Source organism: Danio rerio, chromosome 18 (assembly GCF_052040795.2).
Source record: "Danio rerio strain M-AB ecotype USA chromosome 18, GRCz13ab, whole genome shotgun sequence".
Lineage (NCBI taxonomy): Eukaryota > Metazoa > Chordata > Actinopteri > Cypriniformes > Danionidae > Danio > Danio rerio.
Genome location: NC_141038.1, coordinates 47264762 through 47291929, shown reverse-complemented (window position 1 = coordinate 47291929; position 27168 = coordinate 47264762). Strand labels below are relative to the sequence as shown.

Here is a 27168-nt window from a genome sequence, read left to right as displayed (position 1 = left end):
TTTTGGACTTGTGCAAAAAAAGGTTAATGCAAATAATGGGAGATGGAACACCATTTCTATTTATAACTGACCTAGCAAATATAACACCGTTGTGACTAATCAGATGTCTCCATTATGCTTGTCTTGTTTACAGTTGGTTAGTAGGTTACCAATACAACAGTCATCATGGGAACTCTTATTTGGAGATTTTTTCCTTTCTTTGCGAACTTCTAAAAAAATTCACGTCATGTTAGGATAAAAACCTGGCTAGTGTGATTGCAGAATATGATCTATAATTAAAAAGAAGTAAACAGATCACACAATGAACATCAGTTTATTTGTATTTATAACTCATTTCATATCTTAAAGGGTAAACACGTTACTTTAGGGATGTTACCTCTAAACGTAAATGAATTGCAGTGAATTTACCTTCACATAAATACTGTTTCACCAACATCGACCACACCACACTTTGAGGCAGTCTTTGTTGTGGGGATGTAGGGATGAAAAGGGATGGTAAGGAAGAGGGGGATGAAGAGGAATAAAAGTAACGCAATTATAAACGAGCAGATCCATTAATTTGGCAATCAACGCTGATGCCCAGAGACTCAGAGTGGGGGTAGCATCTCTGTAATGTTTTGGTAGGGTGATTAGGACTCCCCCAATTCAACCAAGGAGGGGAGAGAAGGTTATAAGGAAGGATGGAGAGTGGGTTTGAGAGAATGAGATGAACAGTGCTAGAGGGCTGATCTTTCTTAAATAAGTTTAAGCAGTAGATCAGGGGTCACCAATGTCGGTCCTGGAGGGCTAGTGTCCCTGCAGGGTTTAGCTCCAACTTGCCTCAACACACCTGCCTGGATGTTTCAAGTATACCTAGCAAGACCTTGATTACTTTGATCAGGTGTGTTTGATTAGGGTAGGAGCTAAAATCTGCAATACAAGTTTGGTGACCCCTGCAGTAGATGATTGGATAAGGAGGCAAAGTGAGGCATGGTCTTGCTCCTGGACTTCGGTTAACAAGTTAACTTCATAAACTTCTCAATACAGTTATCACTTTAAAAATATGTATTCTAGTTAGTCGACCTGTCCTTTAGTCACTGTCCGGTGGTGGAGATCCCGACCCCCTGGATCTCTCCTCTTCATCCTGCAGATGCAGCTGGGTGTAGTAAAACCTAACCTTAGGCGGTTCATCCATGTCGTATAGGGCCTGGCAAGTGTATACCCCCTCAGCCTCTTCTGAAACCCCTTCAATCACAAGAGTGGTTGTGTTGGTGAGCAAGGAAATCTCTCCAAGGGTGCTGGCTAAGGACAGGAGTTTCGACCCCTGGCCGTAGTTGTATGCCAAAGGCTCATTTCTCTCTGTGCCAGGCCGGGAGAACACCCAGATGAACAGTGTGGGAACATCAGATCCACAATAAAGGTGGACAGTGCCGTTTACTGTCGCTTCTTCCTGTTGTCTGATGTACTCGATTTCATCCGGGTCAGGGATGTCTAGACCTAAGATTACACAAATACAAACTAGTTGTGAATTTGTTAGTAAGGTTCCAGGAATCATATATTCAAGTATAGCTATTTTAAAGTTGGGCAGTTGTAGCGTAATGGTTTAAAAGTCACACTTGTAACTCAAAGGTTGTAAGTTTGATTTTCAGTACCAGCAGGATTAATTGGTGGTGGGATTAAATGAACAAATGGATAGCAAGGAACCAACACCTCCTTAGGCACTGTTCAATGTTCTTCGGTTCCCTACTCGCTAAGATGAGTTAGTTTGTGAGCAAATATTCTGAAAGCCAATTATTGGGCACTTTCATCCAGTGAAGCAATCAATAATATTAATAGGCGTCAATATAAAGCACTCATGCCAAAATGAACATTCTGTTATTAATTAATCACCGCCATGTTGTGTCATTCCCTGAGATCTTTGTTCATCTTTAAAATTCCAATTCAGATATTTCAGATGAAATTAATTGAGCTCTTTTCCTAGTTCTGGGTTGCAGCTGGAAGAGCATCCGCTGTGCAAAACATATGCTGAAAAAGTTGGAGGTTCATCCCACTGTGGTGACACCTGATAAATAAAGAGGCTAAGAACAAATAGGGTTTGAATGAATGAATGAAAAATTGAGCTCTTTGACTCTCCATAGTCAGTGACGGTCCCAGTACAATTAAAATCATGGAACCATTCATTCATTCATTTTCAGCTCAGTCTTTTTATTTATCTGGGGTCACCACAGCGGAATGAACCGCCAACTTATCTGGCACTTGTTTTATGCAGCGGATGCCTTTCCAGCTGCAACCCATCACTGGGAAACACTCATACACTCTCATTTGCACATATATACTACAGACAATTTTAGATTAACCAATTCACCTGAACCACATGTCTTTGGACTGTGGGGGAAACCGAAGCACCCGGAGAAAACCCATGCAAGCGCGGGGAGAACATGCAAACTTAACAAATAAATGCCAACTGGCTCGAACCAGCGACCTTCTTGCTGTGAGGCGACAGCATTACCTACTATGCCACGAAACCAATTCTTGTAAAATACAACTTTCTTCACCTTTGTCTTCTTTTGCAACAGGCCAGAGTGGATGTTTACTAAGGACAATACCACTGAAAGCACCATATTTCCCATAGTAAATGCAACAAAATATGATGTGGAAAACATAAGGACAAAGTCGCCAATCTGATTTTACCAAGTAGGACATGTTCCTGGATTTACATCATGTTGATCCTGGAACAACATTCCAATCAGCCAATAAGAATTAAGGGATATGTTTACCGTTTATGTTAAGTTTGGGCTTAGTTAGGTTCACGTCAACCTAACAAGGATGATTGTTATTCAACTACACTCAAAAAACATTTTTTTTTTGTACTTGTTAACTACTTAATTAAACACAATTGTTGAAATTTCATTAGGACAATTACATTTTTTATGTTCAATCCACATAAATTTGTTAAAAATGTTAAGTTAAATTAATCAATTAGATTTTTTTACAGTGTATCATTCCCCTCTTTTTTTTGGGAGTAATTTACAGTTATGGTTAATTTTAGGGGCAGGGAATAGGTATGAATTATTTTCGAACAAAAATAATGTTCCAGGATAGACATAGATGTTAATCCAGAATTGCATCATACTTGGTAAAATCATAATGTGCGGACAAAGATTACAGTTTTTTTTATTGGCACACAAAAGTGTTCTTGGAGTTTTGTAAAAATTACAGTTGAACTACTAAAGTCGCATGGAATGTTTTGACAAGAGTTTGAATCCTATTCTGAACGTTTTGGGGCCCTTGTTGTCTATGAAGGGTCAGAGAGCTCTCTGATTTCATCTAATTATCTTAATTTGTGTTCCAAAGATGAACAATGCGGATTGGACAACATAGGCTATTTCTGAAAACTTATCCCTATATACATTTCTGGAGATTGTTGTAGCCAGAAATACATATGGCTGAATTTCGTCTTTAAGGTGAACGCTATGGGGCGGTATGACACCGTTCCTTTTCGCGCTTACCAGCTGACCGCTTACCGTATGCACAGCTTTCCCGCTGTTACCTGTTTGTCCACTTAGCTCGCCATTTACATTGGCAGACTTGAGAAGCAGAGAGGAGCTGACGACGACGATGGGGTTCAAGTCCGGTGAAGAACGGTTCCAGAAAGCGGGTTAGACAAAAACAGAAGCCAAAAAATAAAATAAACAAGTGAATAACAGAGTGAGAATGTTGTAAAATCTGAAAACGTGGTCAAAAAGGCGAGAGCTTTTCTTTCTCTGGATTGCTTTTTAAAATTGTTGATGGAATTTAGGGAAGTGGGTGGGCGGGTCAATCGGTTCTTTTGATAACCGTTTTGGTTGGATTTAGGGAAAGAGGAGGGGGTGGGTCAGTCAATCAGTCAGTCAGTCAACAGCAGCCTCTAGTGGATTTATGCGAGAACAGCAGGTGCGGATGGCACTCGCGAGAGAAATTTGACATCTCAAAATGCGTACACAGTGGCTTCTGGTGGATTCGCGAAAACAAAAACTGCAAAGAAAACGTAGCTCCTGGGACATATTTGGCGCTGTCCAGAAATGTATATAGAGGTACGTTTTCAGAATGAGCCTGGGTTGGGATTGGAATGACATGAGGGTGAGTAATAACCAAATGTAAATTTTTGAGTAAACCAACCCTTGAATGAAATCCAAACTAAATCTGTTGTGGATCTGTTTGGTTTTATCACAAAACAGCATTCTCCCTTTGCAAATATGACTGTTTTAATAACTCTAAAGCGTACACACAACTGCCAGTACATCACATCTCCACTTATGTCTCCTCTTCCAACATGAACTCTCTGCCCTCTCGCTTTATATCGAGAACATTCTTGACAACCTTCTGTCCAGAAACATAAAACAGACATTATGCTCCTTACCTTGTACAAAAACCAAGAGGAAGCAACTGAGCAGGAGGAAGAATCGCGCGATCCCCATGGTGCCACAAACTTCAGGAAATGCTGAAAGCAGACATACAGACAACAGGCATTTGGACAGCTTCTCTCATGTCCGATCTAAACCAGAACCTTCCAATGGAGAGCCTGCTGGGACTTAGATAACCGACAGAGTACTCCATCTCAGTTACTTTAAATAATTTATTAGTGCCTTACATTGGCCTGGTGTGCCTCGTATGGTTTCTTTCATTCTCTGAAGAGAGAGAGAGGTATAGTGTGTCTGGAGGTGGCACTGCATCATTCATTATTGAGCAGCCCAGGGACAGGACTTTCTGAAATCCCATCTGACTGTTACCTGCACAAATAAGAATATGTTCAGGGAATTCAGGAAGAAGAGCAAGCGTTATATACTTTGAAAACAATCAGTTCTGTTCTCATTATTAGAAGTGTGCAGAGGTGGGTAGTTACAAATTACATTTACTTTGTTACATTTACTTTAGTAAAATTGTTGGTAACATGTACTTTTTGAGTACATATAAAATGTATACTTTTACTGTTACTCGAATAAATTAAAGGGTCACGAAACACCAAAACACATTTTTTGAGCTGTTGACAGTCGTATATGTGTCCCACACTGCTAAAAACACTATTAGGACACCTATATTTCACTAAAAAGTGTAAATTGGTTGTTTTTGCGTTATTTCAAGTAAATTTGTACTTCCGGTTTGAAACGAATTTTTGAAGCTGCGTCAGCGTGATATAATAGCGTTGTATTCCAGCGTGCAGACTGGGCGTCTGTGTCAGAGTGAGTCTTATTACGTCTTACAGTGTGATGCATTAATGCATGAGTAAGGCTTGGTTCAAACCAATCAGCGCGCTCTATTGTGCAACTTCATTAATATTCATTACTGTGTTTACGCGACATAGACACCACGTTGTGTTGGCAAAACAAGCGTGAAGTGTTGCTTTTATAGTTTGCTGCCATTAAGTTTCATTTTCATTTTCTCTCTGTGAGAGCTCAGCTGGACCACGTGTGGATTAACAGTGTACGCGACGCTCGACAACAATAACTTACGTGTCTAAGGAGGATTATTGTTTACCTGAGAGCTGTTCTCATCTGCAAACGCTGAGATCGGATTCGCTTGTAGTCTCCTCTTAATAAAGAAGTGGCTTTAGTTGCTGGTGATTGTCCTTTCTCTACAGATTTGGTAAGTGAGCGACCAGTGCTCTTTGTTTAATCAGTTTGTTCGTATCGAACTAAGTTAACTATTGCACTGAGTGCAAACTTGTTAGGACCACAACCAAACTTTAACCTCGTGTAGGGTTTTTAACCGCATTTTGTGACTGGAATAACACACGCGGCTTTCTGACGCTACCTGCCGTGTGCATCTTTCTGGAAAATGCTGAGGTTTTTTTCTCTCATTCGCCGTGCGGTATCAAACATTGCATGAAAAATACACGCTTAGAGCAGATCCTTGAATCAAATATCTCGTTTGTCGCGAGGGGCATGAATGAATTCCCTGAATGAAACAGCCAAACTGCAGTTAAAGTCCACCATTTAATAATTTCAAGTGGTGCTCGCTGCAGAGCCATTTGAGGAGAGGTGAGCTCCAGAGAGGGGGAGCTTAAGCTTGAGCTCCACCTTTTTTGCATTTCTTCTACGAGTGATGTCACTGGGGGTAGGGTTAGGGGTGGGGTTGGTGTACGCATTAAAACAGCTTACAGGAGGAGGAGCGACAGCTCATGCTCCCCCTCGCTGGAGCTCACCTCTCCTCAAATGGCTCTGCAGCGAGCACCCTCTCAATAATTTGGCAAATAATTCGACTACAGATGTCCATGTAGGTTAAACACCATCACTTTCTCCTGTGTGTGAGTATTTTGACTGAAACTCGCGCGTGCCTAAATAGAAACTCCCACACCCTCCCACTTTAGTTCCTCCGACACTCCCCCCTAAATAGAGCTGGACACGCCCACTTTTCTGACTTTTTCCAAAGTAGAGGTGTGAAAACACCCTGCTGAAACGAAGGGGTTTCATGGCCCTTTAAGAGATAAATCTTTACTCTTACTTCGCTACATTTGGTGGTGTTCCTCCATTACTGTCAAATGATAATAAATAGGATTCATATAACTTGTTTGCAAATATCGCGAGGTGCCACAGTGGAGAGATTGTGTCGCTAAAGGTTTCCCGCTGTCAGTTAGAGTGCGAACGATGGAACGATGGCTGAAGTCGAGGAAGACATGTTTATACAGCAGTCACACCATGGCCTTCTGCGGTTCTGAGGTCTGTGTAGTGAGTTCATCGGATCAGGTCACCCGCAGCCTCAAATTCAGTCTATGTTTTTACTCCAACATTTTGTTGTCACCAACACACAGTGGACATCCGCTGTGTAAAAAAAAACATATGCTGGATAAATTGGCAATTTATTCCGCTGTGGCGACCCCAGATTAAAAAAGGGACTCGAAACGAAAATGAATGAATGAAATGTAATCCCTTACTTTACTTTTATCTAAGTTCCATGTAACAGCCATCTTCGTTTTGAAGAATCCCCCCTTCCACCCCTACTCCTTCTCCTCCTTTCCTAGATGGGTAGATGTCAAATATCAATTAAAAAGGACTTCTGTAAACGATTTTTGATGTTTTTAAACCAATGTTAGATGTCAATTTGATGTTTTTTTTTTGCTGTGTTAGTTACATTTACATTTTTACATTTACATTTAGTCATTTAGCAGACGCTTTTATCCAAAGCGACTTACAAATGAGGACAAGGAAGCAATTTACACAACTATAAGAGCAACAATGAATAAGTGCTGTAGGCAAGTTTCAGGTCTGTAAAGTCTAAGAAGGAAAGTATTAGTAGTATTAGTATTTTTATTTTTTTTTTTTTTGGGTACAGTTAGTGTGATATTCAGAGAGGCAATTGCAGATTAGGAAGTGAAGTGGAGACTAATTAGTTGAGCTTTTAGTTGTTTCTTGAAAATAGCGAGTGACTCTGCTGTTCTGATGCAGTTAGGGAGTTCATTCCACCAACTGGGCAGATTAAGCGTGAGCGTTCGCGAAAGTGATTTCTTCCCTCTTTGGGATGGAACCACGAGGCGACGTTCATTCACAGAACGCAAGTTTCTGGAGGGCACATAGATCTGCAGAAGTGAGAGCAGATAAGAAGGAGCAAGGCCTGAAGTCGCTTTGTAGGCAAACATCAGAGCTTTGAATTTGATGCGAGCAGCAACTGGCAGCCAGTGCAAACGGATGAGCAGCGGAGTGACATGTGCTTGTTTAGGTTCATTGAAGACCACTCGTGCTGCTGCGTTCTGGAGCAGTTGAAGAGGCTTGATGGAGTTAGCTGGAAGCCCAGCTAGTAGAGAGTTGCAGTAATCCAGTTTGGAGAGAACAAGAGCTTGAACAAGGAGTTGAGCTGCATGTTCAGATAAGAAGGGTCGGATCTTTCTGATGTTATAGAGTGCGAATCTACAAGATCGAGCAGTTCTAGCAATGTGGTCAGAGAAGTTTAGTTGGTCATCAATCGTTACTCCAAGGCTTTTCACCATTTTGGATGCAGTAATGGTTGCCCCATCCATCTGGATTGAAAAGTTATGGTGTAGAGTCGGGTTGGCAGAAACTACAAGCAGAAACTACAAGCAGTAAAAACAGTTTACTTGCATTGTAGAAAAACAAAATCAAATGTACATGTTTTATTTCGGAATTGAAGCTTTCAGATCAATAAAACTTACCTGCTATTCTAATACTTTTTGTTTATTAATTTGGTGGTCAATTTGGCTTTAATGTGTGGATTTCAAATGAACATCAAAGTTTTGACATCAAATTGCTTTGCAGTTTTGACAAGTTTTTTGATGTCAATATCAGTTTCATGTAGTTTTGACATCAAAGTGCACCTCTGAGAGACAGACATACAGACAGGCAATGTGGATAGTGTGGGATTATTTCTATGCGTTGCTCAGCCATTTCGATAACCCCAGAAGCCATTATGGTTTTCATTCTCTTTTTGGAAAGTTTGTGATCCATATCTTTTCTAAATATATCCAACTCTTCCTGAAGAAGTGCAGCACCAAGCCTCTGTTAATTAGAGTGTTGGTGTAACGACGGAAGGCCTGTAGGTTTAAAAAAATACTGGAGGAAAGAGAATTTCCCACAGGCAAGGACAACATTTATACTTTAAGGAAGTAAACAAGTTAGTTAATTCAGTGATTGAAGACTTTTTTTGAAAGACATCGAGAAGGTTTGGAAGAGTTAAGAATTGAATGGTTATACTTTATTTGCTGGTGCTCAACATTTTGTTGAACATAACTGACTTTGCAACTATTATCAACTATTTGAGTACACGACTATTTGAATAAGTGCGTTTACGTGACAAAGATAACAGCAAACTACAGTTTCAGACAATTTGACATTAGTTTTCTTTTCAGGTCCACAAAAGGCAATTGTAATGAAAATGAAGTCAAAAAGCAATAAAAGTGTGCTGTCTGTAGTTGGAAATAGCCTCAATGTATCAAAACGTTTTAGCAGATATTAAGAAAACAAGTCTACTCAAACCATAATATTCTAACAGTCAGCTAATAATAGTGGTTGGTAGACGTCATGTAGTTATAATAAAATAGTTATAATAGTTATATCACAAGTCATAATAATGACATCAGGTGCCTTTAAGTCACTTTCATTATGCAAAAGATGGTTTTGATAACTTACAAAAGCTGGGTTTGTTAACTGAGAATCTGCATCAGTGGTGTTTTGTCACTGACAACCCACAAGAGTTGAATTATATAATATGATATGAGCAATATCATTCGTAGCAGTGTGCTATAGCCTTATATCAGCACTGGTGGGAGGCATGTGTTGCGCCCCACCAGTGCTGATATACAGCCATAGCACACTGCTATGAGTGTGATATTGCGTTTATACAATAGTTTGACGGGACAATCTTGTACATAAAAAAGAAAATCAAACACAGAGAGTCTAAAACCCTTTTGTATTAGGAACTACCTTCTTCTGCTATTCATTTACATCTGCAGCTGACGTCAGAACAGCACAAGCCGTTACTAATTCACCAACGTCACTTTAGAGCTAGTATTTGAATGATTCTCTATAGCGTAATGAGAAGCGGCGCTTCTGGTGTGTGACTAAGGTGATGACAAAAAAACAAATTTTGCTCACATTTTAAGATATATGGCTGAACGTGACATGAAATGCCATCCATCTACAGAGATTTCTCACCAGACTGCTGTTGTGTTTGCGATAAGGAGGGACAAGGCTAAATCCAACTTCTTATTTACAGCTTCTAATTGACTCTATCCGGTCCACCTTAAAAACCACGAGGCCTCCGTTTTTCAGCTTTGTATTCGCGCTCAAGAAAACACACTAAGCAAGTGCTTATTATGCAGTTCTGGCGCCATCTTGTGGATAGACAACATCAACCGTCTTTGACCGCCGACAAGGTCTCAGAAATGTTTTAAAATAGGCACTATTTTTACAAATAAACTGCATAGTTGCAATCTAAACAACTACATTCTTGACTAAAAAAGCCTCAAAAGTACATTTTGTTGTCTAACAACAGTAATATTTGTCAAACTGTAGCCTGCTTGTTGCTTGCTGTATGTGGTCGGAGTAATACACAGAGGTGAAGGGTGAAGAGGCCTTTGTGTGATGTCACTAGCAAAATATTGCACAGCTATCAGCCAATCAGATTCAAGAACCAGACAGAACTGTTGTATAAAATGATACATATAATTCTCGATTATAAATCACTCATTATGCCATGAGGGTGGCATGGTGGCTCAGTGGTTTGTGGTTAGTCCTTAGTCGTCTTCATAGCAAGAAGGTTGCTGATTCGAATCCAGGCTGGGCCAGTTGTCTATTTGCCCCTGTGATCGCATCCAAAGACATGTGCTGTAGGCGAATTGGTTAGCTAAATTGGCCATAGTGTAGTGAGTGAGTGAGTGTGTGTGTGTGTGAATGTGAGAGTGCATGGGTGTTTCCCAGTACTGGGTTACAGCTGGAAGGGCATCCGCTCAATAAAACATATGCCAGGATAGTTGGCGGTTTATTCCGCTGTGGCGAACCCTGATAAATAAGGAACTATGCAAAAGGAAAATTAATAAATGAATTACGCCATGTTTCTCACTGACATGCCGCCAACTCTTCTAATGAAAATTTCAAGTTTCAAACTCAAAATAACGACATGGTGGTGTTCATGTACATCTGACTCATTAATATAATTTGTCCAATATGACTTGAATGCTCTGTTATATCACTGTTTGCTTTTATATGGAGAAAGAAACCATGGAGGGTCTGGCTGCTAAGTTCCACATAGGAAAAAAAAGTAATGCAAGTCGGGATTAATGTAAAGAAAATATGTTGAACTTTTTGCAACTTATAATTGTTTGCTAGGTATATATAGTTTTGTCAGAAATCAAATCCAAGTTCACATAAAAAAGGCAAAAGCAACCCCTGCCATTTTATTACAGCAGATGCTGCATCGCACGACGACAATGATGAAAGGTAGATAAAAGGCAAAGATTCCAAAGCGGAGTTGATTTGTGATGAGTAGGATGAGTGGGCCTGCTTCAGATGGGCGGACTGGCCGACCAAATTCCTTACCGGTGAAACACATCCCTTATTAAAGCAGTCTGAGACTGCGGAGGCCAGACACATCTGCTCCGGCAGACCTACAGCCCTAGGAGGGAAGGAGGAAGAGAGGGAGGGAAGCTGGAAAATATGAGCAGTAAAAAAAATGTTTTGGGGGTGTGTTTTTTTTCGTTGAGAGGGGGGAATGGCATTGAGTGAAGATGGAATTGGAGAGATTGGAGTGGAAGGTATTACAAGTCTAGGAGTCTTATCTGGGGCCTGTTTGGGTAAAAGCTTTCAGGTGTGGTGCCCTTTCAACACAGATCCGGCTGTGCCTGGCAGGGGGGTTGGCAGCACTTTAGAGTGAGGGCCAGGTTGCTATAACGAACTCAGGTTTTTTGTAACTGCTGTCCTTTTGGAGAAGAAATTAATTATATGTTACGTCCTTTTAGATGTTAATATTAAACTAAGGGTATTTGACATAACATATAACTACACTAAACTACATATAATAGTTAAGTGTGTTTGTGACAAATAGATGCAAAAAGAAACTACTCAAAACCAAATATTCATTCATTGATTTTTTTGTCGGCTTAGTCCCTTTATTAATCCGGGGTCACCACAGCGGAATGAACCGCCAACTCATCCAGCAAGTTTTTACACAGTGGATGCCCTTCCAGCCGCAACCTATCTCTGGGAAACATCCACACACACACTCATACACTACGGACAATTTAGCCTACCCAATTCACCTGTACCGCATGTCCTTGGACTGTGGGGAAACCAGAGCACCCGGAGGAAACCCACGCGAAGGCAGGGAGAACATGCAAACTCCAAACAGAAACGCCAACTGAGCCGAGGTTCGAACCAGCGACCTTCTTGCTGTGAGGCGACAGCACTACCTACTGCGAAAACCAAATACCACTGCAATTATTTACTGCCCATAGGGAAACCAGTGAAAATATATTGTACAGTGAAAGAAAAACATTTACAATGAATAAATAATAAATTACCTGTGGGAGAATTAGAGGTGCTTAAATCAAGGAAATAAATATAACAAAACCCGCTAGCTGTATTAAACAAACTAAACTTGAAAAGAAAAAAAGAAACATCTTCAACGTACCAAACGTCTTAAATGAACTAATCCAAGTAAAAAACAAAACATACACAAACCAGCACACTTTCCTGAACCTAATGAACTAATACAAAAATGAATCTCTGTGTTTTATACAGTATGTCTATCGCGCGACTTACTCCTACACCCTCTCTGAGGTATCACTCAAACAGGTATCAGTTAACTGGACAAGTTCACAAGCAAACACATTTGCGATTTCAAATCTCTAAAGACTTTAGACAAGAGCATTAAACACAAGCTAGCCCTCTTGTTAAAACTTCTTAATAGCTGAATGGTACAGTGAAGGTAACACTGGAAAAAAAAAAAGTGTAATAGTTTTACCTGTTGGGCGGCACAGTGGACCAGTAGGTAGCGCTGTCGCCTCACAGCAAGAAGTTTGCGGGTTTGAGCCCCAACTGGGTGAGTTGGCCTTTCTATGTAAAGTTTGCATGTTCTCCCCATGTTTGCGTAGGCTTCTTCCAGGTGCTCTGGTTTCCCCCAAACGTCCAAACATGCGCTATAGATGAATTCGGTAAGCTAAGTTGTACGTAGTGTATGTGTGTATGTCCTGGCCCTCCAGGTTGGGGGTTGAGCATTGGGCAACCCACCTCGTAAAAATTAGAAGTCAAGCTGCGGTCACACTGATCTTTTCATCCCATAGACTTCCATTCACACGCACGCAAATGAGAAACCGGTCAGACCGGAAACGCAGGGTCATGCGTTAAGTTTCGCAGGTTGCTGCGGTGCAAAGTTCAAGCTTGGTGAACTGACCTGCAAAATCGCATCACTTGACTGCGCGAGACCAATCGAGGATCAAAACATGACCTCTCTGGACAGAAATGTAAAACATGGAGCAATCGCTCGCTTTTTTAATGCCTAATAATCTTGTTTAATCCCGCCCCTTTTCGCAGCTCTGTACGACAGAATTTCGCACCTACAAACATTGACCGCAGCTTTACAAAACACCAACATGGTTCGGCTTTATATCAACTTCCACATAAACGGCAGTGGGAGTAATAGTTTTATTTATTCTTTTTTTAATGCTTTTGAGTTGCTTTATGGGACCTTGACCGTTTCTGCAAGAATGTTTGATGTTAAAAAGTTTGTAAAAAAGCTTTTACTGACTTAAGAGTTTCAGAAAATATAATGCTTGGGCTGTTAACAAACCTGGTAATAAACTGCCAGCACATTTTCAGTCATTTTATGGACATAATTATATATATATATATATATATATATATATATATATATATATATATATATATATATATATATATATATATATATATATATATATATATATATATATATCCTGATAATCATTTTAGTTTATAAAGATGCAATTCAGTCTGACCGGCTGACTCAAATGGTGAAAAAATCATGAAGTAGTGTCTCAATTGCATCTGAAATCCCATATAGTGGATTCTACATGTGGTTTAAACTTAACATTTGAAAAGCATGAAGTGTACACAATCTCAGACCATTAAAAAGAGTGTCCTCAATGAATGTGTATCACTGGTATTTACTTAGATATTAAGTTACCTCAAATTATCATTTTTAAAAACATCATATAACATAGTATGTTCCTTTAAATAAAGCAGAGTCACGGATGTTTGCAGTGCCTTGATGGAATGCATTAAAAGATAAAGACTGCAAAACAGATAGCACAATCTCTGCCATTGATTTCCTTTTCAGTGATCACATGACCATATAATGATTTCAACGTCTGGCCTCGGCTGAAACGATTGCAGAAAATGATTGCATCAGGATCTGTGTTTACACGGACTCGAGAAAGCCTTATCAGGATCAGATGGTGTTTGCGCTGTAATTGGTGAGTGTGTGCAGATACTCTGTGTGTCATTAATTTATGAAGCTCTAAGCTCTGTGTGTAGTTAGCATGCAGCGCTGCACAGTTTCCTTCTGTGTTTTTAAATATATAACCTGGCATTTTACCCTCTAGCTAAGAGCAAATACCCCCTACCCACATAATTATGCGTTCCCCCTTCTTTCTTGTTTTCCATATTATGTACAGGTAAAGTTGGACCATATATTCACACATATGCACACTATTTTCTTCAAGAAAATATCTCTTATTACAGAGTAAAGAGAGGTCAGGTTATGGGCATGGGAACCAACAATGTTGCTAAAAAGAGAGATGCCTATATTGCATCCTTTAAGGGCACAATGATTTCGATTTAGACCCAATCCCAATTCTACCTCTTACCCCTTGTTTTGCAAGTTCACGTGAAGGGGTGGGGTTGTCCCAATTCTCTTTAGCTTGAAGGCATAGGGTAGCAGTCCCATAACATACTTTCACATCTGACACTCCAGGGCTCGCAAAATCTAGTAGCCCAATGTCACAGGCTATTGTTTTTTCAGTCTAGCTACCACAGTCTACACCATGTCTGGTTCCGCTCATAGATAGCCTGCTGGGCATGGTGTAAATAGATTTTGGTACCCCGACTGAAAAAACAATAGCCCAGGGATGTTGGGCTAACAGATTTTCCGAGCCTTGCACTAGAATACCCTGGCAGAAAAGTCTAGTGGCAGGGAAATCCCTTTTACAGTGTCTGGTATAATGTTAATGTTGTTTTTGTGTGTTTACACAGATGAATATGGCCACAGTGTAAATGCAAAGTACAGTTACGAGCTTATTGGCAAATTGTATCATTATGATAACATGATATTGTTGCCTTCGGTAATTTCCTGAAGATAAACTTCAAAAAACAAAACGCAACTGAAATAACTACTATCTCATATGAAGCAAGAGATTGCAATGATATTTGGGAACGTGTGCTGGTGTTGTAGCGGTGTCCCATTTCTCAGGGGTAAATTTTGAAGCCATTCCCCTTCACACTCTCAAGGGCCAAGGGGTAGGGGTACAAAAATAGAATTGAGATTGGGGCTTACTTGCATAGGTACAACTTGCTTGCCTCCATTACTGACCTCCCTAAACTTCCCTTCTACCCAATGCAACTCTTCTGGTTCCTCTTGCTCTGCTCTGAAAGGCCCATTAACAAGAATGCTGAAGAATACAGCCTCTATTGTAAGCTTCTAATACACCTGTTTTTGACTACAGACCCTAGACCAGAGGTGTCAGACTCGATTCCTGGAGGGCTGCAGCCCTGCACAGTTTAGTTTCAATCATGCTTCATCACACTTACCTATAGGTTTTGAACATGACTGAAAGACTCAATTAGTTTAATCCTGTGTGTTTAATTGGTGTTGGAATTAAACTGTGCAGAGCTGTGGCCATCCAGGAACTGAGTTTGACACCTGTGCTCTAAACTAAAAAAGAAGGGCTTGAAAAGTTGGGCTTTATCAGGGATTTGAGCTCGGGATGTCTTGTAATATTTTATTTGTTCTTGTCTTTTTTTTTTCTCATCGCATTTTTTCTCCACATTTCATCTTGGCTCCTCTATTCTAGTTTTGTCATATCTCATAAAGCATGCTAGCAGCCTGCCAAAAAATTATAGCATTGTTTTAAATGCCTCCTGAGGCCACAGGAGTGAGCTTTTCAATTTAATTATCTGGTTGTTAGATTGAGCCATTCCATCAGGGGCATCATAGTATCCCCTCTGGTTGTACTCACCCTCCAGCTCTTCGTGCTAAGACTGCAAACTTTAGTGGCACAGTTTGTACTAGCTGGCCTCCGTTACATGATCATATACCTTATTCCATTTTGTCTCCTTTCCCTTTTTACTTATCTCTTCTCAATCTCATCCCACCTACAGTATTTATCAGTATCACTTCTCAACTGTTTCATCTCTTTTTTCATCATTTTTGTCCACTTGTACCTTCATCTGTTTTTGTCACCTCTTCTTCTCTCATCTGCTCTCCTTTGGTCGTCCACCTTCTATAATATGTATTGCATAAGTTCTCAGTTTCATTTATTTTCTCCACTTGTTTCTTATCTCCTATATATTCTTCTCATCTTAGCTTGCCTCTTCTAGTCTTGTATTGTCTTGTCTCATCTCCCACTGCCTCTTACATCATCAAACCTGGACACCTTTGTTTTGTTTTTCTCATAATATTGCAAGACCTCCTGTAACTTTTTTTGATTATGTCTTTTCTCCTCCTCATTTCTATCTCATTTTATTTATTCTTACATTAGCCCCTTTCACACATGTCGACCTTTCCGGAAAATTACCAGAACTTTTCTGGAAAGGTGTGTATGTGTGAACAGGCCCTTTTTGAAAATACCGGTAAATTCGTTCTGGCTATTTTCCGGAAAGAGAAGTTGTAACATTACCGGTTATCTGCCGGAATGCTGCGCTGTGTGAATGCAGAAGGAAGATTGCCCGAAAGATCATGTGCACGTCTAGAACGTGCTCACGTAAAACGTCTGCTTAAGCCAATCACAACACTCAGATGCATTTACGTCCGCGCGGTTTATGAGAATAAAAGCCTTTGAATATTTTTCCAGACACATTTAACTGCTAGAAGTTAGTCAGAAAACATTTATATGTTCATCTTAATGCCGTGTAAATAATTATCGATACGAGGCTTATGATGAGCCGTTGTTTGTTTACCTTCAAGCTTTGCGTGTGCCCGTGAAACAGCCAGTGAGCACCAGCACACACATATCAAGTACATCTCCAAATGCGAAAGTGTTTCTCTATGTTTTCCTCGAAGTTGTTCACAATAATGATTCATTCACAGAGTTGGTGATGTAGTCAGATGTATACAAATACAAGCGCAGCTGTTTAGAGGTCATTTCTGGTTAATGATGTCAGAATTTACTAGTATTTTGGAATGGATGTGTGAATGTTCTTTTCTGGAAAAATTACGTAATACCCTCGCCTGTGTGAACAGCACTTTTTTTTAATTAACCGGTCAAGTCGTTCCGGAAATTTTCCATATATTTACCGGTATCCCTGTGTGAAAGTGGCTATTGTCTACTCGTATCCTTATCCTTCTGCTTTCATCTCATAGTGTCTCCTCTCTTTTCATATTCTTTCCCATTGTCTCTTTTTGTGTACTTGCAGTTGTCATCTTTGCAATGGTTCTGTCGTCGCTGTCCTGTGATTGAGGTTAGGGACAGATGACAGACATACAGGCATGATCAGAAAGAAGAGGAAGCTTGACAGCAAAAGTGGACAGCACTGCAAAGACAGCCTATGGGAGGCAGGGAAATAGTAGAGCACATTTTCATAACTTTCAACCACAGAAGGATTACAGTGGAGTCTGATGCCCGATGGGACATTCCAGCAGCATCAGATTTATCCAGACTAACTTCAGGGAGGGTGGCGGACAAGCTGTTTTTTTTTTCATTTCCGATTCAGTCATTACTGTAACTGCTGACAGCTTTGTGTTTTCTTCTTACTGTACACACAAACCACATTTTCCCAGGATCCACAGTTGCAGAACACTACGTAACTTCTTTGGCTGCGACACCCAGGGCACTACAGTAATGGCTTCTCACAGGCCCACTCCGGCTCCTAATGATGGAGAGGGGCTTGTGGCCTGTCAACAAAGTGTGTCAGGCTCTGAATGGATGAGCTTAACTGCTTCTCAAAGTGCCGTGGATGTATTTGTGGCTCTGCCAAGCAGCGGACACACTAGAGTGAGTTTTACAGCCCAGCTGACCTGCCACCGAGGGAGCGAGAGACCCATGACATAGTGAGACTGAACCAGTGTGTGAACCGCAAAACCCCGGAGACGGTTTGCTTGTGTTTCGGTGGAGCAGCTCTGAAGCAGAACACAGGTTGAAGTCAGGGATCGTGTATATAAGAGAAGGGGGCGGTCCAGCTGACCTGGAAAGAGCCAGATGGGGAAAAAGCACCACAGAGGCCTTCTGCAAACAACATGTGGAAAGGCTTTGGCCTCTAATGTAGCGTGGAGCGTTTATGTACTGCATGCAGACCGATCTACTGTCCATCAGAGAGAAGAAGCTTTGCCGCTCGCAGCTACGCCTGTAGTCGAGTGGCCGCGACGACCTCATCTTCTGCTTCCTGCTTCCTCTTAATCTTGCCGACCCCCAGTCGGCGAAAAAGACTCCCTCAGGGCCGTTGCCTCAGCAGCTCCGCTTCAGCTGTTCAGTGTGCGGAAGTGCTTACCCACAATCCTCCCTGAGCAGGTGGCCCTTAACAGACCTCTTTGTTTTCCTCTGTCTTGCCAAAAGAAGCTAAAGGCAGAGAGAACGAGAAGCTTGTGAAAATTAATTTCTTTTTTCCCCCGCTTTGGTTTCACATCTTGGCGCTCTGCTCTTGGCTCATGCTGGCCCAAATGTATATGAAGCATTCACAGGCTCCAAAATAGGATTTCCTGCAGTTGTGTGATGTCATATTACTCAGGGTCCAAGGAAAAACGAGAAGCCCAATTTGCGCTCTGTGGTGAAACACAAAGATGGTCCGTGGGGACTAAGTTGGGTATAAATGTTTTGCAAGCGTGGCCGTTTGCTTAATCTTCTATACACTCCACACACTTTTCTCACATTCTCAGCGACCCCTTTGTGATCCCACAAGACATGTGGGGTTTTACAATTCCTCCTTCGGTCAGTAGGAAAATGTGGTATCTTTGGGCAAATGACTTCCTGAACTCTCTGATGTCTATCTCGTATCTCCTCAGCTCAGTGGCTCTATTTTGCTCCCAGAGCTGCTTGTTTCGGTCTCAGAGCCAGTGAGCAATTATGTGCAATTAGCCTTTACAATCCAGTGTTGCTTCTGATGATCTCATGGATAAATGCCATTGGGATAAAGAGAGGAGATTAGGCTTCACATTGAAATCTGAAGGATAGCCGGACGGAACAGCCTTCAAAGAGATCAGGCTGGTCCTGTACACTCAACACCTGCCTAGATAACTGATGAAGGACACCATAAGGAGACATCAAGGACAATGCTGAGAACAACTGGAACAGAACTGCATTCCTACAAAAACACACACACAAATTCTTCAAGGAACATTCCAAGATAAGTTTACTCAAACATTTTACGTCTCTCATCATTTAGTCACCCTTTTACTTGTTTCATACCGTATTGAGTAATACCAAATTTTGAAGAACGTTGGAAACCTGCAACCACTGACTCCCATAGTAGTAAAGGTTTCTAACATTTTTCTATTCTTCTTTTTTGTGTCTAACATTCATTTATTTTCTCTCTGATTAATCAGCGGAGTGATAGATAGCCGCAACCCAGTGATAGACAGCGGTAACCCAGCACTGGGAAACACCCACACATTCTTATTCACATACACACACACGCATACTCATACACTACTGCCAAACTAGCTTATTCAATTCACCTATACCGCATGTCTTTGGACTGGAACAAGTGATCTTGCTGTGAGGTGACAGTCCTAACCACTGACCCACCGTGCCATGCATTTTGGATATGCGCATAAAAAAACGGTTGATGGAAACGGCAAGATGCACATAAATTTTGAAAATGCTCTTAAAGATCAACTAAGTAGGATAAACTTTTTATCCAATAAGAAAAGATGAACATACTGTGATGTAAACACTTTTACCGAACAAATTCCAGTATGCGCATTAAAAAAGGTCATGTGATTTTGTAATGAGAGATCATGTGATGATAAAAATGTGTGCGAATAGACAAACCAGCATGCTGACCACATTGTAAAGCATCCAAAATGTTGTTTTGTATTCTAAAATGTCTTAACGATTTCGGCATTACAGTTATTATATTATAAATGACCACCAGAATCAAGAATATCTTTGCTCCGTGTCTCATGCCTTTTTTACGCTTTGACATGTTGGATGGAAGCACTGCTTTAATTGCATGTCTTTTAAGCGATATTACAGTTTTTGCGCATAAAGTTAACTTGTATTTTTGGATGGAAACATAACTAATGTGATTACAATGATGTCTATTGCACAAGTTTACAAATATGTAGGTTATCAAGCTAATCAAGGTCTTAGCAGGTGAGTTGAGGCAAGTTGGAGCTAAACTCTGCAAGGCACAGGACCCCTTAGGAACGAGATTGGTGACCCCTGATGTAGGTACTGAATATATGATGGCAAAACTAATTTGCACCTCATTTGCTTATAATTTAGTATATTAAGAAATGAATCACTTCTTCAAAATTATAAACAATGCAACAATTTAGCAAATGTTATGTACAACAGAATCATTATTTATTAAATGGGTATTTTTCTCAAATTTTCAAATTAAAAATATCTAAATGTAAAGGTTTATTTTACAGAGCGTAAACAAAAATGTTTCTATTATTAACGTCTCAATTACATGAACATAAGCATTCGCTATCTTATTTCTGAGGTAAGGGGCTGCATGGTGGCTCAGTGGTTGCACTGTCACCTCACTGCAAGAATGTCACTGGTTAGAGTCCCAGCTAGGCCAGTTGACATTTCTATGTGGAGTTTGCATGTTCTGCCCAGGTTTATGTGGGTTTCCTCTGAGTGCTTTGGTTTCCCCCACGGTCTAAAGACATGGAGTATAAGTGAATTAGGTAAACAAAAATGACCATAGTATGTGTATGCAGGTGTCCCAGTACCGACTTGCAACCGGAAGGGCATTCATTCATTCATTTTTAACCGCTTTTCCAGGGCTGGGTCGCGGGGGCAGCAGTCTTAGAAGAGAACCCCAGACTTCCCTCTGCACAGACAATTCCTCCAGCTCCTCTGGGGGATCCCGAGCCAACCAAGAGACATAGTCCCTCCAGCGTGTCCAATGTCTTTACCGAGGCCTCCTCCCGTTGGGACATGCCTGGAACACCTCTCTTTTCTCTTCCGAAAAAAGATGCCCGAGCCACCTCAGCTGACTTCTCTTGATGTGGAGAAGCAGCGGCTCTACTCTGAGTGGTGGTGGAGGTCCTCACCCTATCTATAAGGGTGCCCCCTGCCACCCTGCGAAAGAAACTCATTTCGGCTGCCTGTATCTGAGATCTTATCCTTTCGGTCATGCCCCAAAGGCTCATGACCATAGGTGAGAGAAGAAACGTAGACTGACCGGTAAATCTAACCTTTCGGCTCAGTTCCATACTGCCAGAGCACCCTCCACAGAATGCCACAAGGGACATGGTCGAATGCTTTCTCAAAGTCCACAAAGCACATGTAGACTGGTTGGTCATACTCCCATGAATCCTCATGCACCCTGGTAAGGGTATAGAGCTGGTCCTGTGTACCATAGAATGGGTGAAAACCGCATTGTTCCTCCTGAATAATAGGTTTAACTTCCTGAATCCTAGGTTCTACTGGGGGACTCAATGCCCATGTAGGTAATGACAGTGATACCTGGAAAAGAATTCGCTGTTTAAAACATATGCCGGAATAGTTGGCGGTTTATTCCACTGTGGCGACCCCTGATAAATAATAAGCTGAGGGAAAATGAATGAATGATGAATGATTTCTGTTGTAAATTACACCATTATATCATAAAAGTTCCTTCTAAGATTACTCCAGCTCTTAAAAATATTACAATATTTCATAAAATATGCCATTTTTGTTAAGAATTCTGAAGGTTTCTTTACTGAAGCTTCGCAATATTTTCCGAGGTACTGTCTTATGAGTACTGGGATTTTTACATCAGCTTCTTAGACTGCAAACACACACACAACAACACACACCAGAACTGCCCTTGAAAGCCACCATCACAACATTTTCTCTCTCAATAGAAACCAGACCACATCGCTAACCATGACACCGTGTTTGAAATGTACAAGGATAATATGCTTTCTTAACACTTAGACGAGCAAACAAACATTGGTGCGCAAACAAACAGACGAGTAAACAAATTACTCTCAGGAATTCCACAGCCACAAAGAGAGAAAAAAAAAGATGTCTTATTTTCTCTTTCTCTCGCACATGCTTTCACTCTTTCCATCTGTCCGCAGCTAAAGGTACTCGTTTGCAGACCTGCTGCTTTATGCAGTTTTTTTGTGGGAGTCAAAGACATTATAGCATTACATTTTCTGAAAAACAAACTTGAACCCTGTTGTGCCTTCTCCATCTGGAAACGGTAGAGGGCTTGTCTGAAAGATAAAAACGATATGAATCGCTTCTGGCAACGCAAACAGACAATCTGGGATCAATTACGGGGACAGCGTTCTGAAAGTAAAAATGGAGGAGGGGAACCAAGAACTGCAGTTTCGTCCAGACACAAACACACACACTTGACTACTAATGCTATCTGTGTTCTCAAGCTTAAATACGGTGTCTATAGAGTTGGTTTTTCTATGAGTAATCGCAATTAATAAGGGAGTTTCAGAAACAGACAGAACAGGCCAGCTGTATTAGTTTGCGGGATCACTCGTGCTGTAATTACAAACACAAATATGTGTCCGTTAAGTTGCAGATGTTGTGCGAATGAAAATCATTAATGCTTCATTCAAACAGTCACATTCGTGCCTAATATCTGGAAAAGCGCACACGCTGATTTAACTTACATGGAGCCACAAACTGTGAAACATCTGCCGGGCAGCCCAGGAGGAGCAGTGCATTGTGGGAGCAGCGGCGCTTAATGAAAGGAATATGAATAGCACAAAGTAAAAACAGAGAGAAAACAGGAGGGAATCGGAGGAGAGGAAGAAGAAAGGAGGAAGAGAGAGAGTGAGACAAAAGAAAGTAATGCAGGCCAGATTGTAAGGCACTCTCGCTCCAGATGAGGCATAGTATTTTTGCAAGCAAGAAACCTGGAATCACAGTGACTTAATTTATCATAACAAAGATTCCATTACAAAGCATAACTTTATTTAAAGTGGTAGTTCATCCAAAAATGAAAATTCTGTTAGTGTTTACCGACCCTCTACTTGTCCCAAATCTGTTTGAGTTTTAATCTTCTGTTGAACACAAAAAAAGATCTGTTAAAAAAAAGCTGTAGTGTTTTAATATAGTACTTTGCGTTTCTACTATGCATGTCAATGGATACATCAGTTTTCTTCAGAATAGATTCAACTTTACTGTCATTACACATGTGCAAGTACAAGGCAATGAAATGCAGTAAAAGAAATGATCAGGAACAAACCAATATCCAAAAGCTTCTGTTGGGTGTACGATGTAAAGGCTCTACTGTTCTGCACGAACAGACCCAAAATTAGCAGGAAAAATACGGCAAAACTACAGAAAAATGGAGAGCCGCTGAGCATTGCGATGTTTACACACAGCCATCTTGGTCATATGTGATCTACTTTTCAGACATCTTGTTTGTGTTCAACAGAAGAAATGGTAACACTTTATTTTGACGGTCCAATTGAGTATTAATGTCTGCTTAATATCTGTTGATACTGCTCCTTTAACAGAAATTTAACTTACTATAAGAAACTATGCAAGTACATGTCAACTTACATTAACCCTAACCCCGATCTAATAGACTACTTATAATCTAATGAGAATTAGTAGGCATGTGAAAGCAATGTAACTTAAATTCAACAAACGGACCATCAAAATTGAGTGTGACTGAAGAAATAAATTTATAAATTTGTGAGTAAAATTACTATTCATTTTTGGGTGAACTAACCTTTTAAGTGTGCTAATTGTAAGTTTCAGTCTTCTTTTTATGTGCTGCTCAGAAATATACGTATTGTGTAGCATATAAAATACTTTTTCACATACAGCAGTTTTACATTCTTTTCTATAAACTAACAAATATGTGGAGCAACTAAGTCCGTAAAGAAGTTGAATTAGCCCCGTTTATTTTTTTCCTCAATTTCTGTTTAATGAGGGAAGTTTTTTGTTCAACACATTTCTCAACATAATAGTTTTAATAACTCCTCTATGATGACAGTAAATAATTTGACTAGATTTTTTCAAGAAACTTCTATACAGCTTAAAGTGATATTTAAAGGCTTAACTAGGTTAATAAGGTGAACTAGGCAGATTAGGGTAATTAGGCAAGTTATTGTATATTGATGGTTTGTTCTGTAGACAATCAAACAAAAACATATAGCTTAAGGGGGCTAATAATATTGACCTTAAAATAGTGGTTAAAAAATAAAAAAATGCTTATATTTTATCCGAAATGAAACAAAAAAAGACGTTCTCCAGATTTCTCTCCATATTATCAGACATACTGTGAAAGTTTCCTTGCTCTGTTAAGCATAATTTGGGAAATATTAAAAAAATAAATAAACAAAAATCAAAGAGGGTGGGAGATGGGGGCTAATAATTCTGACTTCAACTGTATATATATGGGACATTCTACCAACAAATGTGGCAACAATTCAATGATAGAGCGCATCCTTGATCACTTTCAGCTTCTCCTCCATCAAATAATGCACACAATTTATGTTAAATTTATTGCAAATGTGACAGGACTGGGGACAATTGTAAAATAGCATTTATTTATAGAATTTGTAGAATAATTGATGTGAATGATAACAACTTAAACTTGCTATTTCTGAAGTTTTTTTTCTAAATAACAGTTTTTAGCATAACAAAACTATTAAAGCTGTAGGTTCAATTGGCTAAGGACAAGGACAATGGCAGGGTTTGTAAATTTGTAAAGTGTTTTTAATAATAAAAGTTCAAAGGAAAACCTGAGAATGAAATAATTGACCATCAGTCAATTTAAAAAAAAAATGTTAGAATGTATATATGTTTTTATTTTAGGGACAGATAGTGTGCGTTTCTGGTAGAATGTCCCCTTTTTATCTAAATAGGAATATAGGAGTTAACTTAAGCTGCAAAATAATATTGAGATAGTAAATAATAAGATTAATTGAAAGTTAATTTCCAGTATAAAATGTAAATAAGCTTATTGACAACATACTGCAAAATGTATAGGCCTACTTTTATATGCTAACTATGCTATTAGTATTTAAAAAGTAAACTACCAGTAGGCATATAACTATTGTACTGTAATAAAGTTACTGTGCAAAGGAAAAAGTTGTATATTTCCTATTACTGTTGAAATAGTACACTGTAGGCTACTAATACTTTAATATTTGAATATAAAACATTAGAATAAAAGTCATTATAAAAATGTGCTTAGGCGCTACCATTTAGCATTAGCAACCTCAAATGTGCACTATTTATCCATAGTGTACATTCCTACACATTTACGTTTTCACCACATTCTGTCTTTGTTGTTAAATGTGTTCTTGTCATGTTTATTGCTCTCGTTATGTAGTTAATTAGATAGTGAGTTAACTTTATTTATCCCCTAAGGGAAATTTCATTTGCAGCATAAACTCACAGAGATTTCTGACATTTTACATTTGGCATTTATATAGATAAACAATCATTTTAAAAACCTAAAGCACTGGTACCCATCCTCTAAATGAATATCCAGTTTAATGGCTATCAACTGAGAGAGGTGGAATTTAAAAACTCAATTGCTTGAAGTATTAATGATAATTTTTCCTATTTCTCACACATCTGAGAACAAAATATCGCTGACCTGATGGTAACAATTGAAAGGTGTCTAATAAAGGATGTCTCTCATCATCAACAAGCATGGTAGCTTAATACACTTTCTTTGTATATACTATCAATGCTGTTTAATTTTATTCCCCACAACTTCCTGGCTGTTGTTACTATCTTCTCCAGTGACCTCTTCTGGGCCTCAGCATTTCCATACCAATTGATTACAAAAAAATGTTGCAATACTTTCAATAAAACACTATAAAATATGATCAACAATGTGTTGTCAACATTTAAAGACAATAGTTTCTTTAAGAAGTACGTTCTCTATTGAAGCCTTTTCCTTATACACTCAGTCCATACATCCCGCTTAAGTTGTTTGTCCAACAACACACACAATTATTTATAATTTGTTACTAACTGAATTTGCTCCCCAATAATAAATGTGGGATGTTTTTTGCTTTGTGCTCTCTCTCTAAAATCAATAACCATCTCATTAGTTTTAGGAATACTTAGGAGAAGGTTTGATTAAATATTATGTATATATAAATATCATAAACATCATTATTGTTGCCATAAATGAACATATTTTGTCGCTGTTTGTGCAGCTTGTTGTGTCAGAAATGACATTTTCCTCATCTGTATACTAAAAGGATGAACTAAAGGGTAATTATGGAATTAAAATATTTATTAAAAGCATTGATAACATGTGGAGCTTACAGTAGTTTATATTGCTTGATTGAATAATTAGAAATGTGCAGTATTTCATGAAATAAACATCGCTAACACTACCACATGCTAGAATGTTACGAAGTTCCATAACAAAATGTAAGTTAATCAGGAAAGCGATAAACTGTTCAGATGTCTGTTTACTGGAGTAAGCCATGGCTTTCCTTCAGACTTCAACTACAACCACCAGTTTCAACATACTTACCTGAAAGTTTCTAGAGAGATTAAAGTTCATGATTAGCATCTTCAGGTATTTAATTCGTTTATGTACTGTTCTAACAGTTGTTGTCTGCGGAATAGTAGCCCTACAGCAACCGGTTGGATGTTTTTGTAGCTCACAATAGTTTCTGCTCTGATACTCGCGCCATTTTAGACAAGACTCTATCGCCATCTTGTGGCTATGCATGTATTCTGCGTTACAAATAAGGCCTTGTTAATGTCTTAGTCGAGTGTATAAGATGTCTAGAGCGATGGTGGAGAAAGTCTGATATATTTAAAATACTTTTTAGATATAAACAGATATGCAGATATATTATAAGTGGATATAATAAATTAAATATTTTATAAACCTCTGATGCATTTACAATAGAAGTAATTCACTGTGTTGCATGTCAAGCCTAAGATTAACGTAATAGAGTTGTTTGGAGGATATTACTAATACTGTTACTAATTACTAAATATTATTGATAACATATTTTAATATATTAATATTTAATGAATAATTTAATTATTTTAATTATATTTAGAACATAACATGAATAATATATTACTGCAAATAATAATATCTTACTATAAAGTAATAAATTCTGTAATCGCTTTTGACAGTCTTGAATTAAATTCTAATGTAATATTCATTAACAAACCACCAGGTTCAGAAAGTGTGTTGTTATTTTAGTAAACACACTTCCCTGTTGAAAACTCCAGCTTAAACCAGCCTAAGCTGGTTGGCTGGTTTTAGCTGGTTGACCAGGCTGGTTTTAGAGGGGTTTTGGCCACTTCCAGGCTGGTTTCCAGCCATTTCCAGCCTGGTCTTAGCTGGTCAGGCTGGGAGATGACCAGCTAAAACCAGCTTGACCAGC

The 27168-nt window shown here is 39.4% G+C and overlaps 1 protein-coding gene and 1 long non-coding RNA gene across 12 annotated transcripts; one reads left to right on the top strand and one right to left on the bottom strand.

Annotated features, from left to right (window-relative positions):
• Positions 1-297: 297 nt before the first annotated feature.
• Positions 298-26491, bottom strand: LOC137488333 (V-set and immunoglobulin domain-containing protein 10-like 2). 11 transcript variants are annotated; one of them, XM_087293626.1, is made up of 6 exons: positions 26295-26464; positions 6890-6972; positions 6653-6776; positions 4610-4748; positions 4379-4459; positions 298-1476 (listed from the first exon to the last, which is right to left on the bottom strand). In XM_087293626.1, exons 4-6 carry the CDS (start codon positions 4692-4694, stop codon positions 1070-1072), a joined length of 573 nt encoding a protein of 190 aa, XP_087149752.1. In that variant the 5' UTR covers positions 4695-4748; positions 6653-6776; positions 6890-6972; positions 26295-26464; the 3' UTR covers positions 298-1069. The 11 variants fall into 11 exon arrangements, with proteins under 11 accessions (XP_087149752.1, XP_087149750.1, XP_087149749.1 ...); XM_087293624.1 differs by lacking the exons at positions 6653-6776; positions 6890-6972 and adding an exon at positions 22447-22516 and having other exon boundaries at positions 26295-26491; XM_087293623.1 differs by lacking the exons at positions 6653-6776; positions 6890-6972 and having other exon boundaries at positions 26295-26478.
• On the top strand, positions 7100-12117 carry LOC147839825 (uncharacterized). Its single transcript, XR_015515446.1, has 3 exons — positions 7100-9203; positions 9257-10167; positions 10299-12117. It is a non-coding gene; the product is annotated as an uncharacterized LOC147839825 (long non-coding RNA).
• Positions 26492-27168: the final 677 nt, after the last annotated feature.

What these genes read in the sequence shown, in the direction of transcription:
- LOC137488333 (XM_087293624.1), bottom strand. Translation starts at nt 4,694, where the DNA reads ATGATGCAGTGCCACCTCCAGACACACTATACCTCTCTCTCTCTTCAG. An exon ending in ACGAGGCACACCAGGCCAAT is followed by an intron (nt 4,460 to 4,609) that starts GTAAGGCACTAA and finishes GTCTGCTTTCAG; the next exon opens with CATTTCCTGAAGTTTGTGGC. An exon ending in CCTCTTGGTTTTTGTACAAG is followed by an intron (nt 1,477 to 4,378) that starts GTAAGGAGCATA and finishes GTGTAATCTTAG; the next exon opens with GTCTAGACATCCCTGACCCG.